Source organism: Caretta caretta, chromosome 9 (genome assembly GCF_965140235.1).
Source record: "Caretta caretta isolate rCarCar2 chromosome 9, rCarCar1.hap1, whole genome shotgun sequence".
In the NCBI taxonomy this organism is placed as follows: Eukaryota; Metazoa; Chordata; order Testudines; family Cheloniidae; genus Caretta; species Caretta caretta.
Genome location: NC_134214.1, coordinates 62,422,042 through 62,443,663, shown reverse-complemented (window position 1 = coordinate 62,443,663; position 21,622 = coordinate 62,422,042). Strand labels below are relative to the sequence as shown.

Sequence of the window (21,622 nt, the reverse complement as noted above, 5' to 3'; positions counted from 1 at the left end):
GGATGGATGCATGGAGAGCTAGAAGAGAAGGGAGCGATGGATGGATAGCTAGAAGATGAGGGAGGGAGGGATAACTTGAAGAGAGGGGATGGATGAATGGATAGCTAGAAGAGAAGGGAAGGAAAGATGGATGGATAGCTAGAAGAAAAGGGATGGATGGATAGCTAGAAGAAAAGGGAAGGAGGGATTGATGGATAGCTAGAACAGAAGAGAAGGGATTGATGGATAGCTAGAAGAGAAGGGAAGGAGGGATTGATGGATAGCTAGAACAGAAGAGAAGGGATTGATGGATAGCTAGAAGAGAAGGGAAGGAGGGATTGATGGATAGCTAGAACAGAAGAGAAGGGATTGATGGATAGCTAGAAGAGAAGGGAGGGATGGATAGCTAGAACAGAATGGATGGATGGACAGCTAGAAGAGAAGGGATAGATGGATGGATAGCTAGAAGGGAAGGGATGAATGGATGGAGACTGACAGATGGATGCCTAGACAGGTAAGTACTGGACGCTGGTATGCTGCTCTGGTGCACACCGTAACCTCTGGCCTGTTGCCCCCTGCAGGAGAGAAGCCATACAAATGCACCTGGGAAGGCTGCGACTGGCGCTTTGCCCGCTCCGACGAGCTTACCCGACACTACCGCAAGCACACAGGTGCCAAGCCCTTCAAGTGCCTAGCCTGCGGGCGCTGTTTCTCCCGCTCCGACCACCTGGCTCTGCACATGAAGAGACACCAGAACTAGGGGTAGAGCTCCTGCCCTGCTCTTGCCTCCCTTCCAGGAGCAGCTGGGACTCCTTCCTCTTGGACGGATGACTCGTCTTGTACATAGGAACAAAACCATGCTGTGATCAAATGGCAGCGTGTGAGCTCTGTGCACGCTCCCTCCTTGTGCCCTGTCACCAAGGTACTCTTAGTTAAAGGATGATTAAAACTATATCTGTGTCCTGGCCAGGATCCCACTTCCTGACCAGGAGATGTTCCTTGGACTCCAGGACTCTCCCTTCCAGTGAATTTGCTATTTATTTTTCACTCTGAAGCAATTTTCCCTTTTGTCTCAAACTCTTTGGAGCCTTTCCTTCCCTTTCGGGGTCTGCCTCTGGTTGGGAATGAGCAGAAATATGTTGGGCAGATGGGCCGCTGGGCTATGGGAAGCCTTTATCAAGTTCTTTGTGGAGCCTTCTTGGACTGAGCTATTCCATAACCAAGTTGCCACCACAGGTGTAGCACACAGGACATTCAGGCCATGCAGGAATAGCAGTGAGTGTTCATGGCTTGTTTGGAAAGTCAGGTCTTTAGTCTTCACCCCTGTGGTTGCAAGAAACAAGGGCAGGAAAACCTATCCCCAAGAAGTGCTGCCACGGCTGGGACAGATCCAAAGCAGATGACAAAGCCGTTGTTCATGCTTTACTGAGACCACCTGATGTTTCCCTCAAGAGAGGCGGCTTTGGGTCATGAATTCCTATGTTTCTTTGCCAGGCATGTCCAACATCGGGCCCTTAGCATTTCTCTTTGGAGGATGGTTTCGGCTTCTGCTCTCTCTGTTGTGAGAACTAGGTTGGCTTTCCGAGGTGGGAAGTGGCCAATCCCCATGAAGAAAAAAAAAAAAAAGATGACACACTGGTTTCCCAGAATGCATTGTGCCTTTGATTTCCAAGGATACATTGAGTGGGGCCCCCCTTAGGCCTCGAACACAAGAGACTGGTCATTACAAACCACTTTTTCCTGTTGCCATTTGTGTATTTTACCACGTCCAGAAAAGCAGCTTTGAAAACAAACTTGTGCAAACTGACATCATGTTACCTACCTCACAGGTTCATGGCCCCACGCTCTGCAAGGAGCCTTCACTTGTCTTCCGCAGAATGCCTCGATGTGCAGCGTACAGGGGAGGCCCCTGAAGCACACGAAAAATTAAACATGGGCAGAGTAAGAATAGGTTATACCCACTGAAACTGCAGCAACGTAGTAGATAAGAAGCAAATCAGGACACGGAATCAGCCTAGCATGTTCAACAGTACTTCGATTTTTCCTGGCTAACAAATGTAAGTAATGTACAGACAGTGACGTGTGATAAAAAATCAACCAAAAGGCAAAACCACACAGGCTGTGGAGATTCTGGAAACTTTATCCCACATGCAGCCTACAAGTCAAATGTGGCCCATCTCTGCTTTGAAGGAAGCCAATCAAATTTCTGGTGAACATAGCCAGTCCTGTATGTCTGTCCAAGAAGATACAAGGGAAGGCAGATGTCAGGGCTTGTACACGCTCGTTAGTTACTGAGTTAGATTTACACATGCATTACTGTAGGTGTGGCCCTGGGATACCTGGCAAGCTACCCACAAAGTCTCAATGTTTGGGCTGTCCCTGATTCAGTGCTTTCTAAGCAGTTTCCCTCTCCAGTCCAGGGGGCACATGTTACACCATGTCAATTACCCAACTGCAGTGATTCATTGGGATTAAACTTTAGTGACCTCCAGATGTGCAGGCAGAGCTGGGAGCAGAGAAGTCCCTGCAGAGCTTGGCCCTGGATCTGTGAACAGGGACATGGCTCATGTCTTGGCTTGTTGAGCTGCTTTCCCTGGGCTTACCGGCTCTGACTTGATTCTGCTCTTCAGACTTGCCGGCTCACCTGAGTTCCTTGCCAAATGCTCCGGGAAGCTCTGGTGGCTGTGGTACTCCAGCATGCTCCCTGCCTGCCTGCCCCGTCTTTCCTGTTTTGACCCTGACAAATGGCAGACGCCCAGTCAGGGCCTCCAAAGCCAGGCTTGAAAAGCAGTCAGAGGATAATCATAACTGGAGCCAAAATAAACAAGGAAGGGAGCCTGAGGGTGTGACTCTGAATTGCACCCACCCCTTTCTAGGGTATTTTGGAGACTCCTCTATGCATCACCGTCAGGGGGCTGCATTTCTTTAATGGAAGGCCCTTGTTATAATACAAAGACCCCTGGGGAATTGATATGTGCCATATGTTCATTGCTGTAACAATTTTATCGTGTACCTTGTCAAATAGGTATGTACGTGCGCATATATATAAGTGTGTGTGTGTGTATATATATATATAGGGTGTGTGTGCGTGTGTAGGGCAGCATCTGCTTCATTGGCACAGATTCTGGTATGCAAAGGAACATGGCAATGAGGTGGTGGTCCTAATTCTCCAGTGCTCAGTGTATAGGGTGGAGTTGGTGGCCTCTGATATACAAGAGATCAGATTAGATGATCTAGGATTTCTGGTCTTCAACTCTCTGATGCTACGGTTCTCTGTGTACATGGCTTGTTCCCTTTTCGTTCATGACTTGCTTTAAAGCAAGCTTCGTAGTAAGCATCTAAACCTGAGCTGGGACCAATGCTATGCCAACAAACACCATGTCACACCAGAGCACAGCCAATTCCAGGCGTGCCATTTTCTGGGCTCGGTGTGCCATGTATCCATCAACGAGATGCCTTCCACTGAATCTGTACGCTGCCGGTTGTGCCAGCATGCATCCGTTTGTAGAGAGGGGTTCTTGTGTGGATTCTACTGTATGATGGCAGGGTGGGGAAGTTCTCTGTGCCCTGAGAAAGGTCTTGTTGTTGAGAATGTTCAGGCCTTCAGTACCGCATGCACGCACCCATGCGCACACACACAGAGAGAGTCTCTGTCATTCGGGATTATCTAAGCTGAAAGGCATTTCATTGTAAGACAACAACACATGTTTAACCAGTCACATCTCCTGGCTCCTGGAAGTTAGGGCTGGGTGGATGGATTGGGTGGGAACCCAAACTAACCATGTTGGAGCCTGTCAAGCCCAACCCAGTGTTGGCTTGGTTTCAGCTGACATAGCATTGCGATATATTGCAAATCCCACCATCCCTGTTGCTCATGAAACTCCCCCACCCACATGCACACACCCCAAATATCCGCAACACAGGATCCTAATGATTAGCAGCCTGGCTACAACAGTTCCATAGAATAGGGCAGCTGGAGAATGCAACATTAGCAAATCAGAGTTCTGACTCTCACGGTTGGGCTATGTGTTGACCATATTCCACCATCTAGCTGTGTGGGCAGCCCTCCTGGACACGTTGAGAAGAGCCACATTCTGTTTGTGGATTTGGGGGAGTACGGAGCCCACAGTGTGAAAGGCTGGTGGTGGGAGAGCCTCTGATAAAGTACCACATCAGCTGCACTGTGACAGCGCAATGAGGGAGTGATGTCTTTACCTGCAGAGGGCTTTGCTGTAGCATGTGTAAGACTGGACTTTGCATGGTATCCTGTGTGCTTTTGGTGTTTGTTTTTAAATGCTAAGCTTCAACAGAATCAAAGGAAAATTTCCCTGCAAAAGAGATGAACGGCAGGTTAAAATGTGAAATATTTTATACCTTGGATCTCCTGGCTTTAGAGCTGAGTAAGAACCAAACTCCCTCTCTTCCTCCCTGTTAAATCTCTCACACCCACGCAGTGTCATGCTGGCAGTGGAGGACTAATGGGCATTACCTATTCACTGGAGCGGGTAAAAACCAGCCGTTTGATTTGTTTGGCGGGAAATGTCAAGGTTTTCAAAATTTCCTGATGGCCCTTTCTGGGGCAAAAAAGGTTTTGTTTTTGAAAAATGGTTTTTGGTAAAATGGTTAGTTCAAAACAAAAATTTAAAAATTAGTTTTTCGAAAATCAAATTATTCCCTCAGAGCTGAACCAAACCCCATTGTTTTTTGAACTGAATGTTTTTGATTGAAAACTGAACTAGTTTACTGAAAAATATCTGGATTTTATTATTACTTTTATTTTTGGGAAAGAAAAGAGAAAATATCGATTATTTTAAAAATTTTGGTCCAAGAGCCATTTTTTCATCAAAACAACACTCTGCTCTTCAGCTTTACCTGATCCCCAAGAGAGACATGCTGGATCTTTGGATGGGGCTTGATAGCATTTGAGGAAGCCACATACTCCAGAGTGGTTTTTGGATAGTGCCTCCTTGCTAGGTTGAACATCATTATAGAAGGTCTTTGGCTCTCACAGCCAACTGGCATGTCTATTATTATTCCCAAAAGAAACATAATAAGCCCAGACCAACATATGGCCATGTCATGGGGTGCTGAGAAGAGTGGACCATCAGAAAGTTTGGGAAGAGCACTGGGGGCTATTTCTATGTTTGAAACACCTCAGGACACAGGACCCACTCACTGGATTTCCCAAGCTTCCTTCAGAACAAAATGTTGGGGCGTAAATGTCCTTTTTTCATTGTCATTTGTGCTTCTGAGCGTGTAACACACGAGCGGGATTTCTGTAAATAGTAGGGAATGCTGTACAGATTTTTTGTATGTGGATTTGAAGCAATTGTTTATTGTATAATATGAACACACACCAAATCGGGACCTGGAAAACTGTGGTGGAAGGTTTCTTTTCTGGATATGTTTTTGTTTGTTACTTTAAAAAAATATATTAATTCATCTGCTATTTTGTAATAAAATTATCCTGCAGGGAGGGATATGTTCATTCTTCTGTCCCCACTCCAAACACCATCCCAGCACCCAGCTCTTGCTTCTTGCTACCTGCCTTAAATACCATAACCAAGCTGCTAGCACATCTCACTGTGGACAGATTCCTGAGATCGAGAGACAGCAGTTTTAAGGCTTGTAGTAACTTCATTGCTCTCTGCAAGTGGGTCGGAGGTGGGCTGTTCCACTCAAGTTGGTGAAAAATAGCAAAAAGGCATGGAAGGAGGCGCTGTTTCCTCATACCATTGAGCTATCTAATCCTGCCTGGAGCTGATGCTTTAGAGGAAAGTGGAACTGCCTTCTTCCTCCAATGCACACGACTGACTGTGCAACAATGTGTAGGGAAAAGCAAAGGAGAGAATTCCTCCCAGCCCTTCTCAGGTGATCATCATCCAACCTGAAGCATGATCCTTGATCACCCTTATCCTATGTTGTGTAGCGACGAGTGTTGTTAGGTTTTGTTAGAACGTGCAGCATGGAAAGGCAGCTAAAGGGTTAATCAGCATTTCACTCTTCTCACCCTTCCCCCCAGACTTGGGCCCCTTCGTGCCCTGAAATGAGCACACACTCAGTGAGGCTAGCGGTCCCTCATGGAGCCCTCTAAAAGACCCGCCGCCCTGGCCAGAAAAAGCATGTTTGCTAACAGTGACCTCCAAGGCATACACCTCCCCTAGCTCCTAGAATCCCATAGGTGACTTTGCAGGAGCAGTCTCCCCAGTGGCTCTCTTTACTGGGGGATTTTGAGGGGGAGGAGGGCGGAGGGAATAAAACCCCTCCCTTGAGTTAAAAAAAAAAAAAAAAAAGAGAGAGAACACAAGCGTGAGCTGATGGGTGTATGATGTAATGGGTGTCCAGGATGTTAAACTCAACGTGTACATTATTATTATTTTTTTTTACAAAAAGGAATGAAATAAACAGATCTTTATAAACCATGCCCCCATGAGTGTCACCTTCCTTCTCCTGCTGCTGTTTTGGGATGGCTTTCTCCGGCTGGAATATGGCATCCCTCTCTGTACCTCTCCTAGTCAATTTCCCAAAGGCATGGTGCACTCCGCCTCAGGGCGCCGGGAAAATGCCCAGATAACAGACATGCTTGGGCTGTCGGTGCTGCTTGCACAACAGAGCGATTGGGCATGTCTATACTGAAAGCACAGGGTTCTGGGTGGGTTTGTCCGGCCCATGCTGAAGTGTCTTCACTGCTCTGGCCCCCGAGTTACCTAGCTAAAAGCCTTGCTTGGGTATGTCTACTCAAGTGGTAATCACACCCTTTGATGGCATGATAGACGTACCCATGGACTCAAGCTTGTAGGAATGGTTTCCATGTCGTCTTTTTCATTTCTGAACAAGCATAGGGGGTAAAGCACACCCAATGTTCCTGCCATTTCTTTACTGCCTTTAAAGGGCAGAGGAAGTGTTGCATTAAGAGCACCGGCAGAGAGGAAAGATGGACTTAAGGTTAAGGTCCTAGATTGGGACTCGAGACCTATTATAGCCCTTTGCTGTAGATGTCCAGCATGACCTTGGGCAAGACATTTAAACCTGTGGTGGCTCAGGTCCAAAAATAGAGGCCCTCTGAAATAATGTTTTTGAAAATTTTAGCTTTCATTGCCTCGGTTTCCCCATCTATAAAATGGGGATAATGACACAACACTCTCTCACAGTGGCATTAGGATGCAAAATCCATTAGTGTTTGTGACATGCTTGGATACGACAGAGGTGGGGCCATAGAGAGGACTTTAACATGCCAGACGCTCACTGTCTCCTAAAGGAGTCAAATCCCGGCTCACTCTGTATCTGACTGCCTATGGGAGGAGAGCTGCTGTCTATGCACAGACACCTACCTAGGAGCCATCCTCTGCTGAGGGGACTGCTCAGTCAGGCACCAATACTCCGAGTCTGTGTAACTGGGAGCAGGAGGACACTAAATGACAGGGTTTGTGTCCCACCCTAGGATGCTGGCCCCTGGGTTGAATATATCAAGGTATCAGCCAGCAAAGCTGATTTTTATCAGGAGTTGTATTGTGGTGCTCCTCAGAAGAACAAGGATCACCAAGAGCATTCAAAGCACAGCACGGCTCCCTCCTCCCCAGCTGGTGACTGTGTTTGACTTCAGTGAGAGGCTAGCGTGGAGAATAGATCTCCATGCGCAGACTCCTGGATCATTCTTCTAGCTCTGCCATTGATTCTCTGAGATATGGTGCTGAGATCCCAATGTGAGAGGCCTCATTGACAGACCAACAGATAGATGGATTGATGAGATGAATGATCTGGTGGTAAACAGCTTTTATTATTCATTGGCCTTTATGTTTTCATTTTCCCAGCGATGTTATGAACAACGCTGGGTGAATCTTCCATGAAGCCCAAAACCATGAGGCGCTCATCACCTTTGAACATGGATAGAAACCTGGCTGTGTTTAATACAAACCTTTCATTGACACTCAGTGGGAACCTTGCTTTGTCTCTGCAGAGGGACAGTCATTCAGAGGCTGGGTTTCTCTTGGGTCTGATGACAAAGTTAGTGACAGATGGTAGGGCTTCAAGGTCAGCCAAAGCTCTTGAAAACCTTGCTGATGCCACCTGCAATGAACCAAACCCATTTGCTTTGTGTTTTCCCTTTGCCAGAGCAGATACAAAAGAATCTAAACTTAAAGCAAAACTCAAATCTACCGCTATTGCCTTCAGAGAAGCTAAACTGATTTACTCTCTGCATTAGAGCTTGGCAAGAAATGATTTTCCCATCACAAGAATTGTGAAGAGTTTTTTTTCTTGTCCCAAATTGGGATGTCAAAATCTCAAAAATTTTCGTGAACCAAAAATACCAAAATGTTTTGGATCAGCTTGAGCAAAAGATTTCTTTTTGAGAATTTTGAAATTTTTTAAGCTCACTCTTTTTTGTTTACATTAAATTAATTTAAATTTCAAAATGAAAAGTCATTTTGAACCAAAAAATCAAATGTTTTTCGTTTGAAAAGGTCAAAACATCCTGTTTTGACAATTTTGAACCTTTTTAAAGAAAAATGTGTCATTAGGAAATTTGTCAAAAACCAATGCTTTCTACAAAGGGTTTCAGTTTTGACAACTCAACATTCTCCTACCAAAAAAATGCTTAGCTGAAAAAAACCCTACCCAGCTCTACTGTGTCTTGGTGAAGACTCTTGTCACTAGAGCAGTTCAGAAAATAGAATTTCTACGTGCCAGGAAATGCTGAGATTTCAGCATTTATCTTTGTCTCAAAAATGGGACAAAAAGTTGAAATATCCACCATTTTCAAGGAATTAAAAATTCTATTTGGAAATGTCAAAATGAAAAACGTGACCATTTTTGATCAAAGCCAAAGGTTTGGTTTACAAATGCCAACGTTTTTGTATATATTTCAGACTGTGAAATGGCTGACTATTGATTCCAAATGAAACGTTTTGTTTTGAATTTGCCTGGCAAAAGATCAGAAAACAATGTCAAAAATCAACATTTTCCTACAAAAAATGTAGATGTTTGACCAAACAAACCAAAACACTGTTACACTGGGAAGATTTTTTGGTCAACATTTTTCAACCTCTCTAGTATTTATGCTGTTTTAGAAGGACACCTTTTCAGGAGTCTGCGAAAAGTAGCTTTAGAGTCTTCACTTGTGGTTTTTATAGTCTCCTTTATAGTCTTCTGCTGCCTTATTTTTCTTCTAGTCTTTCTCTTTCCGCTGCCATTTCCAGGTTGACTAGTGACTTGCAGAGTGACTCAAGGAAAGAGAGCTGCAAGAAAGATTAAGGGAGTCTCTTGAAATCCAAGGCAGGCAGGGGAACTAAGCAAGTCACTCATAGTCAGTTTCCTAGAATCAGAAAGGGCCAGATCCTTAAAGTTATTTAGGCTCCTAACTTCCCTTGAACTCAATAGGAATTATGTGCCTAAATACCTTTAAGGAGACGAGCCAAAAATCCTCTTGTTGTGTTTCTACCCCTGCCTGTGTGAGCATCTCAGAGTGAATAAAACTCATGATTTAGGTTCTGCTCTGTTATGTTGTCCTCACTATGATCATGTGAATGGTGGGGAATTGTGACGCTACATTTAGGAGATGGTGCAAGAGCCTTAGCCTCTTCTCTTGAAAATGGCCTGTGGGTCTAGGTGGATGAATACTAAATATTCTCACTCAAGATAGCAGTGAAAATGAGGGTGGGATGGAGAGACTACATCCTACTGTTTATTTTGTAAAGAATGAGTTATGGCTCTGACTTATATGGTGCTTAGGTCCCTTGGTGATGGCTGCTTAGATACCTAGAGGAGATAGATGCGAAATGTAATATGAACTGGGATGATTGGCTAAGACATGAAAAGCTGATGGTAAGAGACCATGCAATGGTACGACATCAGGCCAGACCGCTTACAAAGAAGCTGGGTTGAAGGGCAGGAGAAGGAGCATTCTGTTCAACTCAGGAGCTCCACTCCTGGTAGGTTTCAAGGCTGCGTCTCAGGAACTGAGTACTTCTGGTGGGTGAAAGGGGATTCACTGGAGCTCCCAGACCAGCAGCTCTGCTTGTGCTTAATTGGCTGCATTGCGGCAGCAGAGATATAGCCTCTCATTTTGCTGGTACGGGAGGACTAGAGCTGTTCAGCAGAGTGTATAGAAAAGAAACACGGGAGTTCCCTCCAGAGGCAAGGTCCCTTCATGGGAATCTGTGCCCTAGTGTTATCACTGTCTGAATCTGAGTAATCAAAATCCTCCACGATCAAAGTTCTTCTCTTTCTGACTGCATCTCTTATCTATAATGATGTTTCCTAGCCTGCTTTTCCTACGTGCCCTGGAGTTCCCAAAGTAACAGCCAAGTCATCACCAGAGTGCAGCTGGAGGCTATCCGCTGAGCTGAGGTTTGCCTGCAGTGCCCTTTGATTGCATGGACTGCCTGTGGCTAGACTGTGGCTGGGGCAGACCTCTCAGCTGAGCACTGGGTCACGCTGAGGTTTTGAACTGCTAACCCCTGCGATTCCACAGGCAACCTGAAAAACTGGAAGAAAGCAAAGGTGGGAAAGAGCATCTGTCTGTGCTCAGAGTCAGGGATGCCAACAGATAGGGCAGGGTGGCATACCCTTCACCGCTGGAGACTGGGGAATGAACTGGTAACACTGAGTCTGGTGGCCTCATTTATACAATTCCTGAACCGCCACACCCCCCCCCCCCCCCCCCCCCGGCTGCACAATTGACAAACTCTGCTTAGGGGAAACCAGGACTGGAGCAGCAGGGGAGAGGGTGCTGAACGGAGATGCATTAGCAGAGCATAGCAAGAGGTGCTATTGCTCAGTTTAACTGATTTTTTGACGTGGTCTCCAGTCTCCTTCTCTACGGGCATTTGCAGAGACGAGTTATGACATGATCTCCCAGCGCCGCTGGTATGAACTGAGCGTGTCTCATATTCCTACATGCCTGATCCACACAGCAAGAGGTAATCACATGCCCATACACCTGAGCACTGCATCAAACCTCCCTTTCAGGCTGACGGTTACTGCAGCACATCATTTGCTTATCAGCTACTTCTGCTGGCTTTATGCTGGCTATAAACCCCCGCTGTTCCTGACAAGCTCGCAAGGGCCAGTGAACAACTGGAAGATTTGAAGTGACCCAAAGAAAGTCTAGAGGGTGAAATATATAACATGTGAAATTGACTCGCTCCTTCCTCTGAAGAGCGTCCTGGAAAATCTGGAAGTGCATTCACATGGGAGACAAGCGTGTTTTGTATGCCTCTGGCTCTTGATTGGTTTGCTAGGGACTTGGAATAGGTCCATCTTGCAATGGATGGAAAGGATCCAAACTGCCCCAGAGTATTGGTGTATGCATTTGGATTGGGTGTCCAATTGCTGAGCTAGGGCCTTCTCCTACTCCTGCTCCTATTGGGCCACATTTGGATACCCTTACACAAGTTGAGAACTGCTTCCCTCCTCCAGTACTCCCATTCATGCTGGTGTGTGTACACAAGGGGTAATGGGAGTGGAATGATCAGAACCACACCCATTGAAATCAACAGCAAAACTCCCATTGACTTCAATGACTGAGGAGAAAGATAGATTTTCAAAAGTATCCAGCAATTCCTTTTGAGAACAATGGAGAATTTCCCCCTCCTGCCCTGCCACCTCCTATTGAAACCAATGGGAGCTGCTGAATGCCTAGGACTTTAGAAAATCTAGCCACTAGGGACCAGCTGCAAAGCTAAGAACTGCAGCTGATTTCCCTCAGCGTTCAGGAGTGTTTCACCTGAGGATTCTCGGGTTTGAACCCATCCCAAAATTCAAAGGAAAAGTCAGTCACAAATGCCCAATTTTGCCTGGTTTGAGATCAAAGAAATGTGAAACTGCCTCTTCCACAAGGTTCATGACACCAAACAATAATAGGTTTGTTGTACACTGAAACTCATCCCCCGGGTGTGCTTGACAGGTTCGTGAACCTTAATGACCTCCTTCAATACACCTGGGTTAAGGTTCAAATTTATTTGAGAACCAGCAGCAAGTGGCTTTGGGTATTGTAAAGGAAACTAGCTTTATCTATCTATGCATGTCTACAGCAGTGCTCACTCGGGTAAGCTATGTGAGCATGTACGAAGTAAAAGGGTAATAGTTAATAGGGGTCAGGACTTCAAAATAGCTCAGTACCCAACTTGCACTCAATTGACTGAGCTCTTCCAAAAGTCTAGCCATGGGTTTTGGTGCCTAAATGGTGGCTGAGCTGCCAATTTACAACAGGTTGGGAATTTTTTGACACAATGATTTTTCACTGGAAAATACAGATTTATTGAAATCCAAATGGTGCATGGGAAAGGGTCAGTTTTTGACAAAGTTTTGACTCACAAAAATGGTTGGAAGAAAGTTTTCAAACATTTTGCACGGACATTTTCCCAATTCAAAACTCCAGTTTGCCACTTCGAAATGACGTTCTGTTTTGAAAATTAAGCTAATTACAACTAAAAAAGGTTTAACCCCCACCCCGCCCCACCAAATAGGTTGAAATCTAAATGAAACATTTGATTGACCTGAATTAAATTTTTTTTTTCAGATTTTCAGTTTGCTAACATTTTTGACTTTGGGATTTGGGATGGGAAATTTGTTCAATATCGCAAATTTTTTCACAGGACGAGAAAACCATTTCCCACCCAGCTCTGCTGCCACTGTTGGAACAGATTCTGCTGGGTGCTGAGCTCTTTTGAAAGTCTGTCCCTAAGAGTTTGGGATTGCTGTCAGCTCCTGGAGCGCCCAGGGAACCCTCAAATCCAATCAAAGGAGGATGTTTACAGCACCAAAAAATGACCAGCCTTCGCTGGGCATTTTTGCCGGTGTCCCCACTCTCGGGAGAGATGCCTTTCCTCCGGAGTCACGCTATCTTGGGGGGGAGGGATAGCTCAGTGGTTTGAGCATTGGCCTGCTAAACCCAGGGTTGTGAGTTCAATCCTTGAGGGGGCCATTTAGGGATCTGGGGCAAAAATTGGGGATTGGTCCTGCTTTGAGCAGGGGGTTGGACTAGGTGATCTCCTGAGGTCCCTTCCAACCCTGATATTCTATGATCTCAGGAGGGATAGGAATGAGAGCTCCCTTTTTGGAGCACATGTGAATTTTCTTCTGCTATAATGCTTACATCAATGACAACTGCTTCTCTGCCATGGCATCAGGAGAGGATCCTCACTGTAAAAGTTTCCCCTTTGTCCAGCACTGTAGAGGAAGGTTGTTTTTTTTTTTTTTTTTTTTTTTCACATTCTCAGGATTTTTATTTCATGAACAAAGGAAAATATCAGGTTCTTTTGTTTGGATGGGGGAGGATCAAAAGGAGGCAGCTGTGGTGACAGAATGTTGGCAAAGCTCCAGATGTCAGAGCCCAAGACGATAGCGATCCCAGGGCAGAACACAATCTGACCTGCTTCTGGGCATGGGGGTAGCTTTACAAATGAAATGGTTTGACCTGTGGGGAGAGGGAACATAGAAATATGGGGGGTGGGGTGGGAGGGATGGTGAAGAGAGATACAGAAGGGGGTGGATCTGACTTCTGAGAGAAACCAAGGAGCAGACAAAAGGCCTCAGGCTTCCTCTATGCTACCAAACTAACTAGGCTGAAGTAACGCGCCTTGTGTCAACCTATCTGCACGTGTCTCTGTTCAAAATTATCTCTGGTGCAGCCTGCCCACCTGCTCCAATGGCATTGAGCCACGGTCACTGCATTGCAAGTGTAGACATTGTGAGCTGTGGTGGGCCATCACAGTCCTCCAGCAGCCGTCCAACAATGCCCCACTGTGACTGCGCTGGTCACAGTCATGCACTCCACAGCCCAGGAAGCCTCCCCCACATAGGCGTAGGTTGACTGGTCTATTGGGGGAGGGAGGTGGTGCACAAACGTGTCAGCTGAAGCCAGTTCCCCTGGCTCACTGGCTCCCTTCCCCTGCCAGGAGTGGTCCCTGGGCTGCTAGTGCTGGGGGTGGGGGATGGGCCAGCTTAATGGGGATCCCCAGCTGCTGCTGAGGGGATACTGCATACCGGGCTTCCCCCTGCCATTCCCCTATCCCCTTTTCTTTCCCACCCCTTCCCCTTCCCCACTGCTCCATCCTCTCCCCTTTCCTCTCCCCACCCCATCCTCTTTCCTCTCCCCCCTGTCCCCTCCCCCATTCCCCTATCTCCTTCTCTTCCCCCTTCCCTACCCTATCCCCCTTCCTTCCCCACTGCCTTTTCCTCCTGCCCCACAGCCCTACCCCGCCCCCTTGCCCCACCCCACTGCAGGTACTCACCATTGTACAGAAAACAGGACGGTGGCCACACAGGGCACCCAGCACACATCGAAGGGGAAGATGACTAGAGCTAGTTCTCAGGAGGCAGCGTCCAGCTGATGAGGCAGTAAGCACCTTGCAGGAAAAGCCACTCCATGCCGCCCCTTCTGCTCCCTCCAGCTTGCTAGGAGAGGGGCCAAGCGAGCTGGAAAATGGCTGGGGGGAGGCGCAGCGTGGGAATGACAGAGTTCTCTTTCCCATCCCCGGCAGGCCGAGCAGAGAAAGCCCCGGACAGCACATGACCCCTTGTTTGCCCCCCTCCCCCCGCCTCACCTCTTTTTTGGGGCAGGTAATGCATCCTGTCCCCCCAAACTATGCCCATACTCTCCCAACCCTTAAAAAACCCTCAGGTATTTTTGAAGTATTTTTTCCTGATTGCCCAGCTTGGTGAGCACATGTAGCAGCTCTCCCTTGTTGTGTGCAACTGCCCACGCCGGCTCCACACACTAAATGTGCTCCAGCCGGGCATACTGACCTGTGGTGCACCGCACTTTGCATCGACACAAGCACTTTTGTGCCCCAGGCCGTGAATCTATTGCTCTGTTCAGCCTGAAGAAGGAGATAGGGCCACTTCCCCCTGCCCCTGTGCGGAAACACCCGAGGCCTCAATACCAACAGCAAATGTGAGCCCATGTGCCCCAATATACGAAGGTGACTGCAGGCAGAATTGGAGTCGCGAGGGAGGCACTGAAAATGGCAGCTGTGATGGTCAAATGCTCTTGAAGGGCCTGGGCTGGGCTTTCCACAGGCACTATGCACCCAACGCACTGAAATGCAGCGGGATGTGGGTGTCTACGACTCCTTTGACAATTCCAGCCCTGGAGTAGCAGGGCTAACGAGAGGAACATGGCTTTACTATGGAGAACGGCACTGGGTGGCCATCGCTGGGGCCTGGTGACTTCTGTTTAGGCATGCCCCCCCTGCCCCCATTGGGTGACAGGACTACTCACTAGAGCTGGGGTGAAAAAAGTTTCAGGTTGAAGCAAAAATGAAAATTTCTTCAAATGCGGGGGGGATGAAACAAAATGGTTCATTTTGACAAAACTGAAATGTTGCATGTCAATTTCAACTGTTCGTTAATAGTTTTGATGGGTTTTTTAAAAATATAATTAATGAACAGTTTGAAATCAAAAGTTGTTTCAAAGTGAAAAATTGAAAGGCGTCACTTTTTCGAGGGTTTTTCCTCCCCCTCCCCCCCCCCCCCCCAACGACCAAATCTGTTTGGCGAAATCAACACACGTTTGTGTAAGGTTTCGGTGTCACAGAATCGGCATTGGGGATTTTTTTGCTGAAAAAGTATTTTGCTCGAAAAAGTTTGTGAAAAAGTTCTACTCCTAGATGCTTATGTCACCTACGAAAATGGACCTTAGCCAGCTGTGTCACATAGGCCCTGCAACACTCAGCAGAGCAACCCCTAAATACCTTTAAAAAGCTGGGCCTGAAAGAGCAAAGGAAATAAAAGGGTGGGCAGATTTTCCCCCCCTCTCCATCCCTCCTTTGTTCAAGGATTCTCCCAGGCCATCAGTTTGCAGTTTTCCTGGGTCACTCCTGCATCAGAGATGAAGTGGGGGGTCCTCAAACTGCTGCATGCTCTGGCCCTGGCGAAACAGAAAAACAGATCCCAAGCCCTCCTCCTCAGGGGCAGGGGTGTGTTTGTGTGCTCATGCTCGCTCTGATGCTATACATGCTGTACCTGTTCTGTGGCTAAACAGAGGTCTCCAGGACTAGCCTCTTTGAAAATATACCAGCTGGAGAGGGGCCCAAAGCAAACACCCAGATCCAAACAGCCCCCCCAGCTCTGTGGAGCTGACACATGGTGGCTCAGCTCTGTCTCCTCTACAAACCCATCTGCAGACCTGCTGCTGGCTCTGCAGTTCTAGGACTCAGCCATGCGCTGGGCCCACCAGGTCACACTCAAAGCACTGAAAGCGTGGGGAGGACAAACTGGCAGCTAAACTGCGAGGCAAGGGCCAGCAGGTGGGAACAGCGGCAGCCGGAAAAAGCAGAGCCCAGGCTGTTTGTTTAGCCTACGTGGCACACAGAGCAACTGTTGGAGGCCACGAGTGCCGTGCTGTCTGTGCCAGGCGCCATGCAACGGGTTTAGCGGCCTGGGTGTCGAACGCGAGAGTTACAGGAGCTAGCACCAGCATATACTGACAGCTCCAGCAAACCGCTCCCCTGGCTACAGCTCTGTGCCTCCTGTGGGTATAGTCGCCCTTTACGGCCAATCCCAGGGGAAGGGTAATAACGGATTCTTTTCCTCAGGCAGCTGCGGACTAAGGGCCTGGGCCTTCTCCCAGCAAGGTCGGTGGGCGTTTTAGCCCTGACTTCAGTTAGCATAGGCTTGAGCCCCGTGAATCGAGCCCAGTGCCTATACCGTAAAGGGTGCTAAAACACAGCCATCCCAGCATGCTTTGCATGCTCAGCACCACGCTCAGCCTTTTATACCCCGAATCCCTCTCTGCCCCCAGCTGCAAGCAATCTGGCTAGCTGTAGAGATGAGCAGGCCAGGGAAGCTGGAAAGCCGAGGTGGGGGGGTCAGAGGTCGGGAGGAGATGTGCTGGCTGATGGGGCAGGTCGAGGGGTTAGAAGATGAGGCACCTCACAGCTCTGAAGCTGCCCAATGCCATTTGTGTTGCTCTGGTGCCTGCGGCCACAACACCAGCATGGGAAGAGTCTGGACATTCTAGGAGCAGCCCGAAGAATTCCTCCAAGGCCTGAAGTGGAAGATTTTCCTGTGGCATGTGGCATAGGGCTGTCAACTTTCTAATTGCAGAAATCCGAATACCCTTGCCCCCTGCCCTGCCCACTTCCCTGAGGTCCCGCCCCTTCCCTCGAGGCCCTGCCTCCCACTCACTCCATCCCCCCTCTCTCAGTCACTCGCTCTCCCCCACCCTTGCTCACTCACTCATTTTCACCAGGCTGGGGCAGGGGGTTGGGGTGCAGGAGGGGGTGAGGGCTCCGGTGGGGTGGGGCTGGGATGAGTGGTTTGATGTGCAGGAGGGGACACTGGGCTGGGGCTGAGGGGTTTGGAGTGTGGGAGGGGGCTCAGGGCTGGGGCAGGGGGATGGGGTGCAGGCTCCAGGAGGCAGTTTGGAGTGTAGGAGGGGGTTCTGAGCTGGGGTAGGGGGTTAGGGTGCAGGAAGGGGTTCTGGCTGGTGCGGCTTGTGGGGGCCCTGGGAGGCGCTGACCTCAGGTGGCCCCGGCACTTTCTAGAGATGGAGGAAGACCGCATGGCTCTCGAGAAGTGGTGGCATGTCCAGCTCCTAGGTGGAGGGGCATCCAGGGGAGCTCCACGTGCTGCTCCCGCCCGCAGGCACCGCCACGAGCATCGGCTCCAAAGTTCCCATTGGCCGTGGCCATGGCGTTTCGGGCAAATGGGAGATGCGGAGCTGGCACTTGGGGTGGCACCTGTGGGCGGAAGCAGCACATGGAGACCCCCTGGCTGCCCCTCCACCTAGGAGCCGGACATGCTGTCTCTTCCCGGGAACCATGTGGAGCCGGAGATAGAGCCTGCCTGCCCCGCTGCGGCCAACCGGACTTTTAGCATCCTGGTCATCTGTGCTGACGGCATTCCCCTCTGCCCCATGGATGCTCGACCCCCCCCACCCCAGCCCTGCCCCTGGCTGCCCCCGCACCACCTTCGCCCCATCCCAATTCCACCCCTTTCCCCCAAGTCCCTCCCCCTGGCCCACCTCATTACCGCCTCCTCCCCCGAGCACGCTGCGTCCCCACTCCTCCCGCTCCCTCCTGGAAAGTCCTAAGTGCCACCATACAGCTGTTAGGCAGTGGGCGGGAAGTGCTGGGAGGGGGAGGAGCGGGGACGTGGTGCACTTGGGGGAGGAGGTGGCGAGGAGGGGGTGGGGATGAGGAGAGCTTGGCTGCTGGCGGGTGCGGAGCACCGGCTAATTTTTCCCCGTGGGTGCTCCAGCCTCGCAGCACCCACGGGGTGGGCACCTATGGCTGACGAAGCTGCCAGGATCTCTTTTCGACCAGCCGTTCCAGTCGAAAACTGGACACCTGGCAATCCTAATGTGGCGGGGCAAACAAGGGTAAACTCACTCCACCCAGCCCAGGGAGTGGTGAGACTGGCCACGGAGCAGCCTGCTGCGTGGTTTAAAATAGCCTCTCTTGGAGCAGTTCTAAGGCACTCCAGGCTGCAGCCACCCTCCGGGTGTGTCTGCCTGGGAGGGGACTGAGTTTCTACTGATCTCAGTGACCAAATGCATTGTTTCAATGGGTGCAGGGTTGGGTGGAGAGAGCTGAGAAGGGGGAAGAGCTCTGCACCTACTCCCCCCACACACACACACACATGCAGTTCCACATGGCCCTTCTGGGATGTGCTCAGCGGACTGGCTTGGCCCTTGGGTCACATGGACAAACCTGTGGTGTGCTGGAAATTCCCTGGAAGCCCAGCTGGGAGCTGTTCCCTTGGTGCGGGGAGGCGGCTGCTGCTCTGTCTTCCGTGAGCGAGAACAACAGCCATGTGAGTGCGCTGCACGTTGCATCTGTGGCTCTCTGCAGCCGCCAGGGCCCGCAGGCTGCAGTTCCAAGAGGGTAGCCTTGGCGCCTTTGAACAACAGTCATAAAAGCAGGGGAAGTTACTCCATCAAACAGGTGGGGTGGGGTGGGGGTAGAGGAAATAAATAAGCTCACCTTAGGAACTGCTAAATGAAGCGTTTCCTGTGCATCCCAACCCTTTACTCTGTGGGACCACAGAAACAGGATTCAAACTCAGGACTCACCCTGGGTGATTTTCAGTCGCTTCCAACATTCAGGTCCATTTGGAAAATAAAAATAGCTGAGCCTTGTCATCCACAGGTCTCAAAGCACCTTACAATGGTGGGTATGGCGCATCCCCATTCTACAGCCACAGAAATGGAGGTGCAGAGAGGAGAATTAGCGCTAAGTCACACAAGTCAGTGGCCAAGCTGGGACCAGAACCCAGAGCTCTTAAATATGAGCCCAGTGCTCTAGCCATTGGCTGACTCTGCCTCAAATCAGAGCCTCTTTGTCTTGAAGGCTGGGCCAAAACCTATCTCATGAGGGCAAACTCTCTTGTGAGCGCTCTGGCTCATCAGTGAAAACATCAGTCCGAGGTGTCATGTGTGTTTTGCTTCGGGTCTGAGCTGGGATCCGGTGGAGGAGAGGTGGGTATACGAGATAAACAATGGAGCTGGGCTGGGCCCCAAACTCCGTGAGCTACCGACGAGTTGGGATGTGGAGCTAGAGCCAGCATTTGGGGCTCGGTCCAATCTCTTAGAAATCCTGGGAGAAAAATCCGGCTTGGCTTAAATTTGGGACAAAGGCTCAGGTTGAGGCTGAGTCTTCGTGTCGCTGCCCCAGTCCAACCCCTCCCAGTGTAGACAGGCAAACCCACTCTCAGCCCAACTTGCCCCAGTTTCTAACCCTCCGCTGGTGCCGGTAGCAGCTGTGGTTTCCACGATTCCTATGAAGGGTTTTGCTGTGGGCCGGGGCCCAGCCTACTGTCCCCCAGCTCTCTGCTATGGAGAGGGAGCGCTGGTGGCACAGCCAGCAGAGAGCAGTGTCCTAGGAAACTAGAGGGTAGGAACCCAAATGGTAGGAACCCGCCCCTGTGCTCAGAATGACTTTCACCACCTGCTGCAAAGCCACAGCCTGAGCTCCCCTGCTCACTTGGCCTTGTTTGTGTTTCGGCAATGAAGCAACGCTTGCTGTAAACCCCCTAGTTCAACACCATTAACTGATCTGAGCGGTTATGGGGCTGTTAAAGCTGGAGGAATGCCAAGGGCTCCGAAGCTCAAGGACAGGGAGGCAGGGCTTGGAGAAGGAATAAAAAGCAAGGCAAACACCAGGGGGCAGACAGAGTAGCCCAGCCCACAGCATGGCAAGGCATTGGCAGAGCCGATTTAACCCTTTAGGGAATCCATTCCAGGGGGAAGACAGAGCCCGGAAACCCTGGGAGTGGTTTGGCGAAGGAGCGCTCCTTTCCAAATGGATCCACAGTACGCTTCGTCTAGGGTAACTCTGTATTTTAATAGCACCTAAAAGCCCCAACTGCGATCAGGCCCCATTGTGCTGAGCGCTGTACACTCAAGGCCCTCCCTGCCCCAAAGAGCTTGTAGACTAAGCGGCCAAGACCGCTTAAGCCGTGAGAGGAAGCGATTCAGTCAAGAGCCACGAATAAAACCCAGGTCTCCAGAGTAGCACCCTAGCCACTGAACAATGTCTCTCATGGCTGTGTGTTTCTTGGAAGGGCTTAGCCACCAGGTGCGGTGGGTGCTCTTTAGCACCTTTGGAAAAGCAGGACCTAGGACTGGCCAATGAGCTAGCAGGCCCAAATGACAAAATCTGAACCTCAATTTCTTCGCTGCCCAAGGGCTTTTGGATGTAGAGGAGGCTCCTCTACACAGCTCCAGCCCCTCATTTCGCCTGAGCAATGACAATGCCTTTTCTGTGTGGAGAGCTCTTTTCTTTCAGGGCTTGTCTACACAAGGACACCCAGGAAAGTGAATCGAAATTAACTAAAGGTGTGAATTTCAAGTGAAGCAGTTAATCCCCATTAAACCACTACATGAACACACTCATTCAGAATTAAAGTGGCTTTAATTCAGCCTAGTTTAATTGAGGGTATTTCTACACTACAGTGGCATAGCTACAGTCCTGCAACTGTGCTGCTGTTGTGTAGACATTTCCTACACCAATGGGCAGGGTTTTTCAGTCAATGTAGAGAACCCATCTCGCCAAGAGAACTCTTGCATTGACCTACCTGCAGCTACTTTGGGGTTTAGATCAACCTATGTCGGCACAGGGTGCAAAATTTTTCACTGCCCTGAGCAATGTAACTAAATTGATCTAATTTTTAGATGTATACCAGGCCATACTTCCAAAGTGAAGTAAGCTAAACTGAATTTAAGGCCACTTTAATTCTGACTAACAGCATCCACACAGGGATTTAATGCAGTTTAACTAATCCACTTCAAATTCACATTTGTAGTCAATCTGGATTAATGTTCCTGGATGTCCCTATGTAGCCAAGCTACACATGTCAAATAGCATCACAGAATCATGATACAGGCTGGGTGCATGGCTTTATCATCTTAGCTTCCCCAGGGCAATGACTGGCAGAACACAGAATCCAGTAGAAGGCAACAAGGTACAGGGTTTCAGACGTAGCCGTGCTCTGAATTTTGCCCACTGTTTAACAGCCCTTTTACATTCCAGGGCTGCGGGTGTCTGCCAGTTAGCAATGCCAGTTGAATCACTGCCTTTTAGGACAATTTCATTTTCAAACTGAATTGTCAAAAAATCTCTCCCCAAGGTTGCTGTGTTTGATGTTTTCATGGCCCAGGCTGTAAAGTTATCCATTGACTGGGAAAACACAATTAACT

At 49.1% G+C, this 21,622-nt stretch overlaps 1 protein-coding gene across 3 annotated transcripts in view; it reads left to right on the top strand.

Moving 5' to 3' along the window:
• The window catches only part of LOC125642395 (Krueppel-like factor 5), a 91,828-nt gene extending 85,425 nt beyond the window's left edge, over nt 1-6,403 (top strand). For all 3 annotated transcript variants that reach the window (XM_075132379.1, XM_048863687.2, XM_048863686.2), the window contains one exon: nt 561-6,403. In XM_075132379.1, the coding sequence (XP_074988480.1) occupies nt 561-739 (179 nt within the window). In that variant the 3' untranslated portion in view covers nt 740-6,403. The remainder of the gene's footprint in view (nt 1-560) is intronic.
• The last annotated feature ends 15,219 nt before the right edge of the window (nt 6,404-21,622 follow it).